We start from the raw sequence: 18,853 nt of genomic DNA on the forward strand, positions 1-18,853 counted from the left end.
AAAATTTTATCCTTAAAAGAAAAAGCCAGAAAACAAGACCACAAATGACAAAACATCCTGGTTATAGCCCAGATGGCTGCATAAAATAAATAGCCATTTCCTTGATGGAAGGAAGCATAGGCAATTTGGCTGTGTGAAGCTGCAATTCCAGCAGAGATCCTTGAAACAGATGTTGATATTGGTTGTGCATCAGAACTTTCTGAAACAGCAAGATGTTCAGGTAATATGAGAACAAATAACTGGTACCTTCTTATCCTTATGTCAGTGTCACAGGGAGACATTGCTCTCCCAAAGGGAGATTGCCTTGAGATACCCACAGCAGAACACATAGGAACAAAAAGTAGGGAAGATGGAATTTTTCTATAGTTCTATTACAGACTGGGTACATCTCCCAAATCTCCATGTTCCTCCTGTTCATTTTGATCCTCCCATTCTGTCTCCCTGTGTAGCTCTGCCTCCCTGAAGTCCTGTCAGAGAGCATACTACATCAGCTGTTCCTTTGAGGCAGGACAACGGGACTGTAGGAAGGAGAGTGAAATTCTCTCATCTCAGGAGTAGTTGCCTACATGAGGGTGGTTAGGACTCTGACAATGGAGATAGGTGAGGAAGAGCCTTACAGGTAGAGGGAATGGCAGAAGCAGAGACCAGAGGTGAAAAAGAGTGGAATGTGTTCATGGGCTGGTGACCAGAGAAATGTGGCTAGAATGTAGGGTTTGTAGAGGGGAATGGAAGGTTGGAAAGAAGACTGGGGAACCGCATGAAAAACAAAGATTGGCAAAATATGAATTCAAAAATATTTTTTCAAGAAATCTTATGAAACTAGTGAGAAATTACTTACAGTTTTCCATCTGATACCTTATTTGGGAAGAATCACTGGATTTTAGTAACTCCGAAAACATTTACCCTTAGAATTGGAACAGGTATCAAGAATTTTAAAAGTAAGATGTATTGTCAAAATAAATAAATAAATAAATAAAAGTAAGATGTATTTAGAAACAATTCAGTTATCAGAATAAAAGTTTTTACAAATGGAAATCATATATCTTCTTATACCTGTCCTGTAAAATAAATATGATTGGCTATGAAAAAGATGTCACTAAAGATGCCTCAGATATTAAAAAAAAAAATAAGAAATTATTATGAGGAATTGTATGTTGACAAATTAGAAAATGTAGATAAAATGGATGAATTCCTAGAAAATATAACATACCAAAACTCATTTGACAAGAGTTAGAAACCAAAGAATTGAATCACTAATCAGGAGCCTTCCCACAAAGAAAACTCCAGGCCCAGATGGCTTCACTGGCAAGTCCTATGAAATACTCAAGCAATAAAAAATTCCAGTTTTGCACAAAACCTTCCAGAGAACAGAAAATGTGTGAACATTCCCTGACTTTTTTCATGAGGCCAGCTTAATTCTGATGGACGAAAACATTAAAAGAAAGGAAAAATGGAGGGCGATCTCATTCATTGTGATACATATAAAAACTCTAACCAAATATTAGCTAATAGAATTCAGCAATATAGAAATAGGATAAATCATCATGACAAAGTAGGATGTATCCCAGGAATACAAGATTACCATTAGAAAGCCAATGTAATTCACTACATCAACAAAGGGGAAAAATCATATGATCATCTCAAAAGATGCAGATGAATCAGGTGATAAAAACCAACATTCTTTTATGATAAAAATTCCTAGCAAACTAGGAATACAAGAAAATACCTAAGAGGCCAGGCACATGTGGTAAGCTGTAAGAAATCCTGACTTCAAACCAAACAGGATGAGATATCACTTTTAGTGAGAATAAAAACTGACGTGACTGAGCAGCTCGGGCAGCGGGAGGAGCGGCAGCGGCCAGCCCGCGCCGGCAGCCACGCTGCCCACGGGGAAGGTCAGTTCCACCGAGCGGGCGGCGAAGGAGGAGCCCGAGAGGAGATCGGCGAGGTTGTCAGCCAAACCGGCTCCCGCAAAAGTGGAAACGAAGCCAAAAAAGGCGGCAGGAAAAGGTAAATCTTCAGACAAAAGAGTGCAAACAAAAGGGAAAAGGGGAGCAAAGGGAAAACAGGCCGAAGTGACTAACCAAGGGACTGAAGGAAAGTTACCTGCAGAAAACGGGGGAACTAAAAACGAGGAGAGCCCAGCCTCTGATGAAGCAGGAGAGAAAGAAGCCAAGTCTGATTAATATATCACACCCGGTCCTATCAACTGTTTTGTAAATGAAAGTTTTTTAGTAGCTCTAGAAACATTTTTAAAAAGGAGGGAATCCCATCTCATCCCATTTTTTAAGTGTAAATGCTTTTTTTTTAAGAGGTGAAATCATTTGCTGGGTGTTTATTTTTTGGTACAACCAGAAAACAGTGGGATATTGAATACAGGAGGCTTTGGTTGTCTTGGGTGTCAGCTTAACATTCCATAGATGGGCGGTAGCTTTTATATCCTATAATACAAAGCATACTAAATGGCAGTTTGGAGTCAGTTGTGCATTTAAATGTCTTGAACACTTTAAATTACTTCTCTTCCCATGTTGCTTTTGGTAGAATTGTTTCCTAAGGCAAACCACTCACCCCTTGATCTTGGCTCTCCTGGTCAGAATTTTGTGCACTCTGTAACATCTTTGGTCGTGGTAGTCCAGTTCTTCTAGTAACTTTGTTAATGTGCTGTGAACGATTGACAATTTGAGTATGGACTTACGATGTAACAGCATATCAGTATTGGAAGATATTGGTACTTGATATCTTGTTAAGGAAAATTTGCCTCCACATTTTAAGCTGGAAAGTCACTAGGATAACTGTTCAGAAAAGAATCACAACTACATGAATTTTTAGATTTTTGGTACATATGTTAAGAATTGGGTACAAATTGAAATGTCTGTGTACTGATCCTCAAAACAACCAATAAAATCTCAATTATGAAAGAAAAAAACAACAAAAAACTGATATGACTACTTTGGAAAATAATTTGACATTTTCTAATGAAGTAGAAAATGAAGTACAGCTATGACTCAGAAAGGCTACTCCTATATATATTCCCTCATCAATACATGCTCATCGCCCTGGTAATGAAACAGGAGGGAAGGGGACAGGGCACAACCTTTAAAAGAATGACATAGCCCAAGGACACGACATAAACTGATTAGAGACAAATAGGTCCAAGATGGCGGATGAGTTGACTTCCACTAGACCTTGAGGCTCATTATACGCTCATTGTAACACATCAACATGCTAAATGACACACCCACAGGCGCCATGACAGTTCCAAGGCCGACCATCAAGGTTAAAAAGTAGGCGGTGGTCCAATTTCTGGAAATCCCCACCCTTTCCCCAAAATAGCTGGAATACTCCTCCCACTCATTAGCCTATGAAATTACCCACCCCTATAAAAACTGACAACCCCATACCCTGGAGCCGCTCTCTCCTTCTGAGATGGCACACGATCTATGGAGTGTGTTTCTCTCTAAATAAATCCACTTCTTACCTGTCACTTTCTCTCTCCCTGAATTCTTTCTGCAATGAGACATCAAGAACCTGAGCTTCATTAAGTCCTGAGACCAGGTGTGTGATCTCAGTTAAAAGAACGTGGGTTCAAGTCCCAATCTGAGTTGCACGGTTTCAGTAACATTATTCCAAATTTCGAAAAACTGGAAACAAACCAAATGACCATCAATAGATTGTATAAGTAAATTGTAGAATATTATACAACAATAAAACCTGAATTAACTACAGCAAAGCACAACATAGATGAATCTTACAACTATTATGCTGAGTGAGACAAAGCAAGACCAAAAGAAACATATAGTGATTCCATTTATAGAAAATTCAAAACTATGGAAAACTATACTGAAAGATTTGGAATTGCATACATATGTGATTAAACCATATAGAAAAGCAAGGAAATAGTTACTGTACAATTTGGGATAGTGACATCCTTCAAGGGGCAGTGGTGATCTGGAGGGGATACATAGGGGCTTCTGGGTACTGGAAATGATCTCTTATTTGGTTGATGTGATAGTGTGATTTATAAGAAATATATATTTGGTCATTCAGATGACCAAAATATATTTCTCATATATATTTAGTCTTCTTTGTCCATGGTTCCTGGCTCTCAGCTCCTAAAACCCTTGGAATTTCCTGTGATAAGAGCCATAAAGGTATCTTTTGTTATGTTAATTAGGTGACTTTTGGAAAGCCCTTAGGTAACCAAAGGGTAGGAGGTTGGTTGCCAGGAGAATCAACCAGTGATTAGAAGGTTGGAACTTTCAGTCCTTCCTCCCCCACCTCTAAGAAGGGGAGATGGGCTGTAGATTGTGTTCAGCTGCCAATGGCCAGTAATTTAGTCAATCATGCCTATGTAATGAAGCCTCCATAAAAACCTGAAAGGCCAGGGTTCAGAGAGCTTCTGGGTGGGTGAACATGCGGAGGAGCTGGGAGAGTGGTGCACCTGGAGAAGGCATGGGAACTCTGCTCCCATTCCCTGTGCCTTGCCCTATGCATCCCTTTCATCTGGCTGTTCCTGAGTTATATCATTTTATGATCAACTGCGGATCTAGTGAGTAAAATGTTTTCTCTGAGTTCTGTGAGCTGCTGTAGCAAATTAGTTGAACCTGAGGAGGTGGGTCATTGGAACCTCCCGTCTGTAGCTGATCGGTCAGAAGCACAGGTGATAACTTGGGCTTGAAACTGGCATCTGAAGTGGTGAGAAGGCATTCTTGTAGGACTGAACCCCTAACCTGCGGAACCTGATCCTATCCCTGGGTAGCTAGTATCAGAATTGAGTTGCACTGTAGGACACTCAGTTGGTGTCTGGAGAATTGCCTGGTGGTAGTGGGAAAGCACCTCCTCCCCACAATTTGTAATTGGCATCTGGACACTTCTAGTTGGTATCAGAACTGAGGTTTGCTATAAAAAGGTCCTGGCTCATGTAAACATGTGGTTTGGGAAGAAAAAGGATGAAAGGGTCGGGGATGAGGAACCTTTGATTCCTTGGTGGCTACATGGTCACGCGTGGTATGCAGCAGCAGCTGTGCTGCAATCAAGTGCTAAGGGTAAAAGTTACCAATAGAATATAGAGGTGGATCCAACTCCTGGGAAGTTAGTTCACTGGATGCATAAGGAAATACATACTAATAAGACAACGGCAAAATATTCAGTCTCTTGGCTATTGTTATCTATAATAGCTAAACTAAAAGTAAAAGAAAATGCTGCGTCCAGCCTTGATGCTAAACCAAGCTCAGATTTGGGTCAGTCTGAGCTTGGGCCACTAGCCTCAGAGCCACCTAGAAAGGGAAAAATTATGTAGGGGCAACAGAAAGTACCTCTACGACCTCTGGTCACAAAGAAAGCCATCATGTGGGGGAGAGCAAAACCAAGAAACTATTGAAACAAGGGGGGCTAACGTGAAGGAGTTGTTTCATTTTGCAGATTGGTATCATCAGCTTACTGAGGAAACTTTACTACAATGGATCATGAGAGTAAGCAATTTAGGAGCTGTGTCTTTGGTTTTGAACACTACAGAGTGGAAGAGCAAACTTGGGTTGACACAGGAGGTTACAGGTCACTATGGAACAGTCACAGATGGCTACCGTAGAACCAAACTAAAATGGAGTCACTTATGTCAAGGACAAAATGGAGACAGTCAATGCAGGCACATAAAGGAAACTTAACCTAACCTTGCAGGAATTGACAGCTCTTCTCAGAAGAGCATAGGACACCAGCCTATCCCCCAAAGCCAATTCTGTTCCTGTCATCTCTGGACTTCCTTGTTCCTCTGACTCAGCTATCCTGATCCAAATAGGGAAGAGGATCACTAGGCAACCAATCAGTTGAAAAAGCCAAATAACTTCAGCATTTACCCCCTAAAAATCCCTTAGTCTGTGAGCAACTCAGAACTCATTGCTCTTGTAGCCTTGAGTTTTCTGGCTTGCAGGTCAAAAGCCTTGCAAGAAACTCATCTTTCTGCTTTGTTTGATTTAGTATGCAGACTTTGGGTTTTGACACCATACATGATCCAGACACAAAGCAGGTTATTCCCAGGGGAACAGCCAGCCTGGTGGACTGGATAAAAGCCACTCTAAGGTCTGTTCACCCTGAGAAGGGGGACTGTCACCCTCTATGAATGCCAAGTGGAATTCCCCAAATGAAGCAGCTGATATGCTTCGTATACAAGCCATGTAGGACTGGTTTTTTGATGACCAGGATATTCACCCACTGAATATGCCCTTTACCCAGGTCATGGTAAATGTTGTGTTTCTCGGGGCCCCCTTCACATGGGCACCCCATATATAACCTTATTGCTGCAAAATCGAAAAACAGTTCTGGAGGATTTATCAAATTTGCCATCTCAGCTTCCCCTTATGGGTCTTACAGATGCTAATAAAAACATTAGTTTAATTAACAAGAGAATGGGAAGAGGCCTGGGGACAGTCAAGGGACTCTTCCCAACCAGGTGGGAACTTTTAAAAGATTGTTTAGAAATAAGGTGAAAAAAGCAAATACTGAAAGGGGCGGAACAAAGAGGAATCAGAAAGGGGAGAATCACAGGACTTTTCCCAGCAGGATGGAAATTTTTAGATGGTTATTAGGAAATGGGATGAAAACAATGAACATTGATGGGGTTAAAACAAAGGTTGGGCAAAGGGAAACCCTGCTGGTTCCCCAACATTAAAGGGCCCCAACAAGCTCGCTCTATTTACCCGTGTTTGGAGAAATTTTAAAAGCTGGAAGGCAAAAATTACAAGAAGAAACCTGACCAGCAGTTGCTTGGGGCAGCGGTTTGGCTGAAGAACGACAAAAGGGCCTGGGTCCTTTGTCTCGACCGACCCCTTATAGCCGCAGAACTAGCCCAAATTGGCCCTATCCTGTTTCTAGCAAGATACTGAGTTGTTTTTCAGAGACAACAGAACAGAAGCGCGAGTCATGCAGCCAGAGCATGCGCAGAGGAGAAAATTTTGACCTCAAGTCACACCCGGAACCGAAGGACCCCCCCACCCCCCACCCCACGAACCAAAGGACCAGGACATGACCAGAACCTGAACATCGGAACCCTTTCAAACCCTTTCAGAAGCAAAGGGTCCCTTGTCCAGGGAGATCCGGTGCTAAAGCCCCCTTTAACCATAGCTTACCATTAATGGCCAAGTTCCAAAGCCCTCCAATCAAAACTTGCCCCGCCAGCGCTTCTGCATACCAACCCATCCTCACCTAACCTAACTCCAGATCAGGGAGACAGCTTTGATCCCTGCCTCCTGTCTCCTTACCAGTGGACCTTGCAATCAAGCTTTTTCTTTTCTCAAAAGCCCGTGGCACAGTATTGGCTTCTGTGTGCATCAGGCAGGGAGACTTTGCTGTAACACCCTCCCTGGGGACCCAAAGCCTTTTGCACAAGGGCAGGTCAAATAATGGTCGGGGTGGAGAAGAGGAGCTTCCAACAACTGTGGTACCAAAACCCATTGATGAAGCCCTGACTCAGGCTACAATTTGATTGAGAGAATGTAAAAGTGTAAGAGTAAATAGGATTATGAAAGTTGGAACGTTTAAGCAGGTATTATGTACAGGAGTTGTGTCAACTTTACCTGAATATTTTATAGGAATAGATATCACATCTGGCTGGGGAACACTTCCGCTACCTGGTATTTTAAAACCCAAACCTGTTGAGGAAGTCCTAACAGAGGCTACAGTTAGGAACGTAATGGTTGATGGAATTAAAGTAAATGTTTGTAGGAGAATTGGAATGTTTGAACCGCCTTTATGTGAAGTGGTTGTGTCTCTTTTACCTGATTGTATTATGGGGATGGACGTTGTATCTGACTGGGGAACACTTCCCTTACCTAATATTGAAAAGCAGAAGGCATGTGAGTCCACCCTTCCAAGCAATATTAATTGGACATGCTAAATGGGAACCAGTAAGATTGCCAGAACCCACACAGTGTAGCATGGAAGCTAGAGTGCTGGTGGGAACAAATTCTCTGTGCGCTAACCCTATGTGGAGTATGGACTGGGGCTTATGGCAAAAACCTGTGAGTGCCTCCAAGTGACAGCTACTGGGACTTTGGACTAGAGAATTTCCATTGGAGTGGCATTTACTACCTCGCTGTTGGACGTTATTAATTAAAGCTACCCCCATGACGGAAGGACATAAAATGATCTTAAAACCGGAAATACAATGTCTTGGGTGATGTTAGAGAAACACTCTAATGGGGATGACAGTGCCCAGAAGAGTTCCATAATAAAATGGAGATTGTTTATACAGGATCATGCTGCCTGGGGAATGCAAGGAGGAGATACTCACTCTAGCACGGCGCCTCTTTTCCCCCAGGACTGACTCTGGAACTGCAGAAGGAGCTGCCGAATTCTGTTGTCACTTGGATAGTGCCCCATGAACAGCTCTTGACAAAGAGTTGCTTGGTTTGTAGACTGCAGTTCCAAGGTGAATGGACCTCCCTGTTTGGGAGGCCTCCACTCCAGTAGAAGAAGGTAAAAATAAATCGATCAGCTCAGTGGGCTGAATTGCCTGCTGTTTCCCCAGCAGTGATGGAAGAATTGAACAGTGGTAAAAGCCCACTTTTATGCTTGGCTCTTTACTGATTCATGGGCAGTGGCCAGTGGTCTGTCCATGTGGTCAAGCAGGAGGGCAGTGGAAACCTGACCTATTAAAGGGATGCCCGTGTGGGGCACAGCCCTATGGAAATTTGAGGGTTGCATCAAAGTAGGGCATGTTGATGCCCATCAGAAGAACCCCCTTCCAGGTTAGGAAGGTGATTGGAATTGATAGGCAGATATCCCTGTGTGCTCACTTAAGGTAGCTACTTGGGTCCATGAAATGAGTGGCCATTGGGGGTCTGCAGCAATGCAGAGACGGACTGAATCTAGACATATTCCTCTTGCACCCTTTGAGGCACAAAATGCCAATAAGAGCTGTTCTATCTGCCAGCAAAAGAGACAGAGAATGCAGATGACTCTATGGCAGATTCCCTGGGGGGGAAGGCCCCGAGCATAGCTGGCAGGTCAGACTGATGCTGGTAGCCCTGGGGGCTGCAAGTGATCCTGACCGGAATAGACACTGACCCTAGACTGGGCTTTGCTTACCTGGTGGTAGATGCAGATGCTGTGAGTGCCATAAAAGAACCAGAACAGAAGATATTGCGCCAATTTGGGACGGTTAAGCGTCATTTCTTCAGACCAGCCGATCTGGTCTGAATACAGAAATAATATCGGCTGTATTATTACAACTGATAATTTCCAGCAATGGGCAGAGAGATCTCCTCAGAGTAATAGTTTGGTGAGAATTGGAACGGGTAGTTGAAACATTGGTTGTCTGAAGTGGGGGAGAAATAAAGGCATGAAGGGCTGGGTTATACGCCTTCACGAGTATGTGCTCACCCTCAACGTGAATATGAGTGGGGCTACAGGACTGTCCCCGCTGGATAGATTCTGTTTTTCTGATTGATCTGGGGAAGAGGGAGTGAGGAAGTTCCTGGTGTACTTTCTTCCCTGTATCACCCCAACTTTTTCTTTTTTCCCTGCTTGGTGCAGTGGTCATAGAACCAGGGCTGCAACTACAAGGTCTGGAAGCAAGGATGATTCCTCAGCAAAAAATTTAGGATCCCTTACCGCAAGACAATCATAGAAGTCAAAAGATACTGACACATTACTAGACTCTCATTCAGTCATTAATGACTATCCAATCCATCATCACATCTTATGAAAATGTCTCCCCGGGTGAGGCCACTCAGGTTTGCAGGTTTCTATTTGCTCTGGTCAGGTTCCAAAAGCAGGAGTGGTCTCAGCAATATATGTGTTTTTAACCTTTATGTCACAATTCCTAAGGGCCTGATGGGGCAGGATGTGCCTTCACCCCAAATGCCAAATTGGGACTAACAGTGAATTCAGCTATATTGCCTGGTGGTAAAAATAGCCCGCTAGTTGCACCTATGTAACCTATGTAACGTTAACGTTACTTTATGTGAACAGGAGTGGACTGGGCAGGGAGGAACTTTCTAGACTAGTATTGCTGCCTACTATTGCTTGTTATTGCTATTACTTGCTAGACTACTGTTGTTGCCAGCACAATGACCAAACCTAATGTCTCTTCCAAAGGTGGAAAAGTTTGGGTACAAGTGGAGAAAAGGAAAAATAGTAGCTGATGAATAAATGTTATGTAATGAGGGAAACCCAGTATTACTTTAACATCTATCTCAAAAGGGGATCAGAGCAAGAGATGATATTATCTTTTAGCTGGAATATACCAGGTGCCTGAAAGAGTAAAGCCATATATTGCTGAGAACACTCCTGCTTTTGGAACCTAACCTAGATGGCAGGGTAGACAGGTCATACTCATGAGTGAGGCCTTTTAATGGAGGGATCATTGCTTTTAATGTATCTAACCATTGCGCTCAGAATCCCACTTGTAACTCTTCTGATTTCTAGTACATATAAAACACTTTATAAAATGCTCTTGAGGGCAGCCAGGAAGATTACTATAAAAAGCATGAGCATTTTTCAGCACTGGCCCTAAGGAATTCTCAGGGGAGAGATGTCTGGATGTAAAGGCATTATCTTTAAGACCCCGGCTTGCACTATGTGATTTTGCCCTTTCCAGCATTCACAGTTGTAAAAAGTTCAACTGCAGATAATGCCTGCCTGTCCACTTTTAGTTTCTGATCTTCAGCTACTAAAGCAGTCCTGGAGACTGAAACACAAATGAAAACACATTTTTTTCCACCATGCAAACCTCTTGCCAGGCTGCATCCACTTAGTAACCAATCTGGTTGGCTCTAGGTGTCTTTTGAGCACAATTTCATTCTTCTTTGAATGTCCAGAGAGAGAATTATCTCTTGGCTGGGGTTAAACTGGTAAGGATTTCATGCTCTCAAGTCTGATCCCTTGAAAATCTTCAGCACATCCATAAGTTTTTTCCCTTGATCTTCAAATAGGCACTGATTAGATTTGTGATGGCGAGTAACAGGGCATGGGCAGAGGCATGGCCACGGGCAGATATAAGTTGGGGGACCAAGCAGGGGCCATAGCATTGGAATATCCTCTCACTTCACACAGTGCAAGCCACTAATGGAATGTGAATGATCAAACTGAAAAGAGGATGGGTCCTGGGGTCAACATGCATCCCTCACACCCCTGTCATGGCCAGTCATATTCTCTTTCTCTCCTGGGGAAATGTAAATGGATGAAAATGACTCTGAGACAAAATACACTGATTTCTTTGCTGATATCCGGTATTAGTACTTTGCTTTTTCCTCTTCCCTTTAAAAAATCCATTGCAGGATCACAGTCTGGTAGATAAGGGAAGGATCATAGGGAACTTCTAATCTGGTGGTTATCCAATTGTGCTCTTGGGAGACTTCTCAGAACCATCACAGAGGAGACTCTGGGGACACCCTCTATCCCAATATAATCAGAACAACTCCACTTCCTTCATTTATTCACTGAGGAGGTATTTTCTTAATGACTATTATATGCTGGTCCCCTCTCTCTCTGTATGTACGTGTTTGTGTGTGTGTATGTGAGAAGACCCAGTGGCAAGAGAGAACACTGAAAGGTGGGTCAGGATGACTCAGTGTAGAGTAACCCTGGGGAAGGTGAGAGGGAGCAGTGAAAGTCTGTTTTATGTGGTGGATCCCAGGTCTTTGGACTCACTAGATGTCATTTTCTTTCTTTCTAAAAATATTTATTTATTTATTTGGTTGCACCGGGTCTTAGTTGCGGCAGGCAGCCTCCTTAGTTGCGGCTCGCCAGCTGCTTACTTGCAGCACGTGGGCTCCTTAGTTGTGGCAGGCGGGCTTCTTAGTTGTGGCAGGCAGGCTCCTTAGTTGTGGCATGAGAAATCTCAGTTGCGGCATGTGACCTCTTAGTTGCAGCATGTGGAATCTAGTTCCCTGACCAGGGATCGAATCTGGGCCCCCTGCATTGGGAGCGCGGAGAGCCTTATACACTACGCCACCAGGGAAGTCCCTAGATGTTATTTTCTTGGCAAAATTTGTTTGGGGACTACTGTGACTTATCCATGTCTATCTCAATAGCCCATTATCTCAGACAGCAGATACATTATCAGCTGAGCATTTGAGAGAATACCTAGGAGGGGGTGAGGTGCCTTCAATAAAAGTGATTTATTATACTTTAAAATTAAATCATGTTTAAAATTTTATTTATAACTAATTCATTTTCCTTGATTGAGACTTTATGCCCACTGATTAGTAACTTCCCCCTTTCTTGGCAACTACCATTCTATGCTTTTTTAAAAAATTTATTTTATTTATTTTTGGTTGCGTTGGGCCTTTGTTGCTGCACATGGGCTTTCTCTAGTTGCGTTGAGCGGGGGCTACTCTTCGTTGCGGTGCGCGGGCTTCTCATTGCGGTGGCTTCTCTTGTTGCGGAGCATGGGCTCTAGGTGCGCGGGCTTCAGTAGTTGTGGCACACGGGCTCAGTAGTTGTGGCTCACGGGCTCTAGAGCGCAGCCTTAGTAGTTGTGGTGCATGGGCTTAGTTGCTCCGCAGCATGTGGGATCTTCCCGGACCAGAGCTCGAACCCGTGTCCCCTGCATTGGCAGGAAGATTCTTAACCACTGTGCCACCAGGGAAGCCCTACTATTCTATGCTTTGATTCTATGAATTTGACTATTTTGATACCTCATATAAGGAAAATCATGCCATATTTGTCTTTCTGTGACTGGCTTATTTCACTTAGCATGATGTCCTCAAGGTTCATCCATGTTGTTGCATATTGCAAAATTTCCTTATTTTTCAAGGATGAATAATGTTCCATTGTCAGAAAAAATCAAAGCTAATAGGTTTTGGTACGGATGTGGAGAAACTGGAATACTTGCACTGTTGGGAGGGAATGCAAAATGGTGCAGCTGCTATGGAAAACAGTGTGGAGGTTTCTCAAAAAATTAAAAACAGAACTACCATATGATCTAGCATTCCCACTTCTAGGCATTTATCCAAAAGAATTGAAAATCTCGAGGCAATATTAGCACTCCCTTGTTCATTGTAGCAGCACTGACTGTTCACAGTAGCCAAGATGTGGAAACAACCTAGATGTCCATCAGCAGAGGAATGGATAAAAGTGCTCTTGATAATAAGGAGGTAGTGTGTAGACAGGGAGAGATCTTACCCTCCAAGTCCTGGCTTCTAATGATGTGAATTTTTCAACAGTTAGTTCAAATCCAGGTATTATTTCTAGAAATTGATTCCATGGGAATCATGTGCCAAAGTGGGAATACGTTGCTTTGGAGCAATAGTAGCTATTATATATGAGTGGTAGGCACTTTGCACTCATCTCACTTAATCCTCACAATAACCCTCTGAGGGACACAATATTATTATTATTATTTTACAGATTTTGCAGGGATTAATTAACTTGCCCAAAGTCCCATAGTGAGTGTGTTGCAGAGCAGGGGTTTGAACTTAGACTGTCTTGGCCTTGACAAGGAAAATACATTTTTTAAAAATGCTATCACTTCCAAAAAATATTTATTTATTTATTTATTTATTTATTTAATTTCTTTATTTTCTTTATTTTTTTGGCTGCGTCAGGTCTCTTTTTTAAATAAATTTATTTATTTATTTTTGGCTGTGTCGGGTCTTCGTTGCTGTGCGCGGGCTTTCTCTAGTTGTGGCGAGCGGGGGCTACTCTTCGTTTCAGTGCGCAGGCTTCTTATTGTGGTGACTTCTCCTGTTGCAGAGCACGGGCTCTAGGCACATGGGCTTCAGTAGCTGCAGCATGCAGGCTCAGTAGTTGTGGCTCGTGGGCTCTAGAGCACAGGCTCAGTAGTTGTGGCACACGGGCTTAGTTGCTCCACAGCATGTGGGATCTTCCCGGACCAGGGCTCCAACCTGTGTCCCCTGCATTGGCAGGTGGATTCTTAACCACTGCGCCACCAGGGAAGTCCCTTTTTTTTTTTAACGTCTTTATTGGAGTATAATTCCTTTACAATGGCGTGTTAGTTTCTGCTTTATAAAAGTGAATCAGCTATACATATACATATATCGCCATATCCCCTCCCTCTTGTGTCTCCCTCCCTCCCTCCTTATCCCACCCCTCTAAGTGGTCACAAAAAATATGGAACGCTTCACGAATATGCATGTCATCTTTGAGCAGGGGCCATGCTAATCTTCTCTGTATTGTTCCAATTTTAGTACATGTGCTGCCGAAGCAAGCACTGCGTCAGGTCTTAGTTGTGGCATGCGGAGTCTTCGTTGAGGCACGCGGGATCTTTTGTTGCAGCACGGGCTCTTTGTTGTGGCTCACGGGCTTCTCTCTAGTTATGGCGTGGGGGCTCCAGAGTGCGTGGGCTCTGTAGTTTGCCTCACGCAGGCTCTCTCGTTGAGGCACGTGGGCTCAGTAGTTGTGGTGCACGGGCTTAGTTGCCCCGTGGCGTGTGGGATCTTAGTTCCCCAACCAAGCATCGAACCCATGTCCCCTGCATTGGAAGGTGGATTCTTTACAACTGGACCACCAGGGAAGTCCCCAAAAATATATTTAATTGAAACACATGAACAGTAACAATGTCAGTAACTCCCGTACTGCAGCTCAGTGTGCCTGGTTTTCTTAGCTTGTGAGCTCAGGCAAATCTATACTCTGAAGTCTGCAGTTACAGCTGCAGAAAGACATGCACGTGGTGTCCTTGGCTGAAAAGACCTTCCATAGAGGAGTTAGTGACATTTTGGTTCTTCTACTTTGCCTGCCTTTGGACTGTTTATGCCCCGCCTCTGGCCTGGCTTCCTGAACCTTTACTGAGGAGTGCTGTAGAGTGGTGGAGAAAAGCATGGACTCTGGCATTGGATGGACCTGGGCTGAACTCTCATTTCTGCCATTCTCAGACTGAATCTCAACGTCCTCATCTGTAAAATGGGGCTCCTTTGAAACAAAGGGCACCTTCTTCATGTGGCTGCCTTGAGAATTGAATGAGATAATATATGTAAAGTGCCTAGCATTGTCTAGAGCAGCACTGTCCAATGGAACTTTCTACATCGATGGAAATGTTCTATATTCGCACAGTCCAATATAGTAGTAATTGGCCACATATGGTATTAAGCACTTGAAATGTGGCTAGCATGCCTAAGGAACTAAATTTCTTATTTTAATGTGAATTTAAAATATAAATATAAATTTAAATAGCCACATGTAGCTACTGGCCACCATATCGGATAGTGCAGCTGTAGATACAGAGCTAAATCATCAATGAATAAATTTTTATTATTATGCAGATATTTTGCTTAGTTCACTGATCTAACTTACTTCCTGGACTCTGGACCTATTTCTTGCGTAAATGGAGTAAGCACAGGATTTCAGGGAAAACTTCATCAAGGAGGGGATGGCTGAGCTGAGTTTTAAAAAGTAAGAAGGAGTCAGGCTGGTAGAAAGGATGGTCCAAGGAGTGGCAAGGAAGGGCATACCAGCATGTGCCAAGGTGTGGGGCATATGGGACAATATGGTGTGCTCAAGGAATTGCAAGGAGCTTGGGATTGCGCCCAAGAGGAAAGGGGACAGAGGCGAGACTGGAGAGGTGGTAAAGGCCAGATCGTGGCCTTGATGCCACATCTCGAGCAACACGGAGCCACTGAAAAGTGTTTTAACCATGAGAATGACACAGTCACATTTGTGTTTAAGAAAGATCTTTATGAATGTAAGGTGGAGAGTATATTGATTTCATAGGAAAAGGGCAAGACTGGAGGCAGAGAGAATAATTACGAATCTAGGGCAGTGCTATAGGCAAGAGTTCTGTTTTGGACATATTCAGTTTTATGTGCCTATGTAACAGTAACATGGAGATATCTAGTACTCTGTTGGATATTTTGATAAAGGCTTGTAGTGCTCACCCATACCTGGTTCTCCTATTCTTATCAGCACACTGGAGGATTCCACTTGAAGATGGGATCTTGTGACTACTTCTAACCAAAGGGCTGTGAGTGGTAATAATGTGAGTTGCTTCTGGGCCAAAGTATTTATTTAGCAGTATAATTCTCCAGTCTGTCTTCCCCTGTTGCATTGACCAAGCTGGCTGAGTATCCCATCATGTGTAGGTACAGGATAATGGCATTTCCATCAGCCTGAATGCTGGAGGACAGTGCTTTTTAATGTTACCGGATCTGTATTTCCCATACAGCATATGTAAGAAATCAACTTTTGTTAAACCACTGAGGTTTTTGAACAATTTGTTTTTAAAACAAATTTGTAACCTATTCCATCCTGTCTAATACAAAGCTGCATGTCTAAAGCTCAGGAATGATATCTGGGCTACACATGGAGATTGGGAATCACTGATATATAGGTGTAACTGAAGCCATGGAAATGTATGGGACCACCCAGGGGGGATGAGTAGAATGGAAGCGAAATGGGCTGAGGACAGGAACAAGAACTCCAGAATTTAAGGGCAAGGTAGAGGAAGATAAGCCTACAAAGAAGAATTAGAAAGATTTGTCAGAGAGATAGGAAGAAAGAAAAGAGGAGTGTGGTGTCATGGGAATGAAGTGAGGAGAGTTTCCAGACTGCCAAACATGCAAATGATTTGGCAGCAAGGAGGTGTTTAAAGGTCTGGGTGAGACCATTTTCGGAGTAGGACTGACCTGTAGAATCTAAGTTAACTTTGAACCGATGATTGGGAAGCATGATAGTTAATTTTATGTGTCAACTTGACTGGGCTAAGGGATACCTATAAGGCTGGTAAAACCTTATTTCTGGATGTGTCTGTGAGGGTGTTTATGGGAGATATTTACATTGGACTCAGTAGACTAAGTAAAGAGATCCACCCTCACCAATGTGGGTGGGAATCATGCGATCCACTGAGGACCCAAATAGAACAAAAAGGTGGAGCAAGGGCTAATTTGCTATCTGTTCTTGAGCTGGGACATCCATATTCTCCTGCCGTCAGTCACTGGAGCTCCTGGTTCTCGGGCTTTCAGACACTGGGGCTTACACCAGTGCCTTCCCTCCCCTCCTCCCAGATTCTCAGACCTTTGGACTCTGATTGAATTACACCACCCACTCTCCTGGTTCTCTATATTCCAGATGGCAGATTATAGAACTTACCTGCATCCATAGTCATGTGAGCTAATTCCCATAATCTCCTATCTATCTATCTATCTATCTGTCTATCTATCTATCTATCTATCTATATTGGTTCTGTTTTTCTGGAGAATGCTGTTTAATATAGGAAGTGAGTATGGCAAGAAAGTAAATGTGGGCTATACATTTAGGAAGATTAATTTCAAGTGGAAAGAAAGGGGGGTTGAGAAAAAAAAAGAGGGAGAAAAAGAATGTCATTTCACTAGCTAGAGAAGGATGTAGGGAGGAAGAAGTTGATGATACCATAGTTATTACTCATATAGTCCTGCTGGCATTGAGTTTGGGGCAGTAGTCCAATGTGGCCCTGAGAGGTTTCCATGGTGAACACTCCTGAACCAAGAGGGAGGTTTAGTAGCTGGGAGGAATCTACACAGAGGACTGATCTTTATCAAAAAGATTATCCCTAAGAAGGAGCCCGGGATCTGTCTGCCATGAGAGTAGTACCGAGGATTTAAGGTCATGGGTTGAGAGCCAGGAAGCAGTGACAAGAATGAGCTCTCTACGCACCAAACTGAAGAGCTGCTGGGTCATACAGTTTTCAAACTGGGACAAGTCAGCCTGTGGAGGGAGGACTAGAAGGGCTGAAATCACAAAGCTTAACAAATAGGAGCAAAGGGTGAGCCTGGAACCTAACTGATGATGTATGAGTCAGAGAACAGGTCAAGAAGCGGGCCAGGTAGGGACAGGAGGGGCAAGTGAGGAATGACTCATTGGAAGGAGATTTTGAAGTGGGGGCAGTGCCCTTGGCTCCTCCCTTTTTGGCTCTTAAGGTCCTGGCTCCAGGTGTTATGGCACAAGTGAAAGGCACGCAGCAGGACTGTGGAAACTGAGGACTCCGATATAGCTTTGGCATTGCCCTATAAATTAGAACATTTCCCTCAAATGTTAAAAATTTCTGAAATAATACATAATGTAAAAATTGCTTTAAATTTTGGCCAAATTAATAATAGAAATTAGGTAGATATTCTGACTAGACCACAAGCCCCATAAGGGCAGGGCTTTTGTCCATCGGGTTCATCCCTGTATCCTTACTGCTAGGAATAGTATCTGGCTACAAGTAGGTGATCAATAAATGCTGAATGAATTAGCAGCGTGGGTGAATCAGCTTCAATGAAGAAAGGGGATTTGAGGAAGCAGTGTAAAGAGAAAATGGACCAAGATGCTGAGAGATAAACTAGCTTAGAAACAGCAATAGCAAAGCCTTCAGATGGATGTTGTGGAAGAAGGTAGAATTTAAGATCAAGAACAGGGAATTGTAGGAATTGTAGCATCTTCTAGAACAGCTGAAAGCCAGGAATGACAATAGCAGCCTAAAGCAGACCAGAGAGGACACAAAAAGGAGATGATTCAGCTAAAGCAAAAAGAAATACCCAATATCCATTCCCTCTCCCAGTAAACTTTGTGTATTTCAAGTACCATCACTGGATGGTCATATAGGTCTTTAACAATGATCTGGAGTTTCAGCTTTGGTGATCTTAAAGAAGAACGTTCTCAAGTAGGAAGTCTTAAACTGAGGAAGAGAGGGAACAGATTGTATTGACCAATGAGTGGCTGCACACGTGTCATACCAACACTAGCCACACTTGACAGACTTCGATGTGTCAGGCTCTTTATATACATTATTTCTAATCCCTTCGGCAGTCCTCCAAGGTGAATGTTATTATCCCTGTTATACAGATGGAGAAACTGTGAGGCTCAGAAGGAATAAGTACCTTGCCTCAGGGCCTGCACTAAGAAGTGGTGGAGCTGAGATTCTCAGCCACTGTGTTGGGCTCCT

The 18,853-nt window shown here is 43.1% G+C and overlaps 1 protein-coding gene and 1 non-coding gene across 2 annotated transcripts in view; one reads left to right on the forward strand and one right to left on the reverse strand.

The window, feature by feature from the left end:
* LOC132357214 (non-histone chromosomal protein HMG-14-like) overlaps nucleotides 1–2,186 on the forward strand; it is a 51,600-nt gene extending 49,414 nt beyond the window's left edge. Inside the window, exon 2 of the mRNA XM_059910488.1 lies at nucleotides 1,832–2,186. Coding sequence (XP_059766471.1) covers nucleotides 1,832–2,186 — 355 coding nt within the window. The remainder of the gene's footprint in view (nucleotides 1–1,831) is intronic.
* Nucleotides 2,187–14,064: 11,878 nt separating this feature from the next.
* Nucleotides 14,065–14,171, reverse strand: LOC132358091 (U6 spliceosomal RNA). The gene has a single exon (XR_009500445.1). It is a non-coding gene; the product is annotated as a U6 spliceosomal RNA (small nuclear RNA).
* Between the last annotated feature and the right edge of the window lie 4,682 nt (nucleotides 14,172–18,853).

This window comes from Balaenoptera ricei, chromosome X, assembly GCF_028023285.1.
Source record: "Balaenoptera ricei isolate mBalRic1 chromosome X, mBalRic1.hap2, whole genome shotgun sequence".
In the NCBI taxonomy this organism is placed as follows: Eukaryota; Metazoa; Chordata; class Mammalia; order Artiodactyla; family Balaenopteridae; genus Balaenoptera; species Balaenoptera ricei.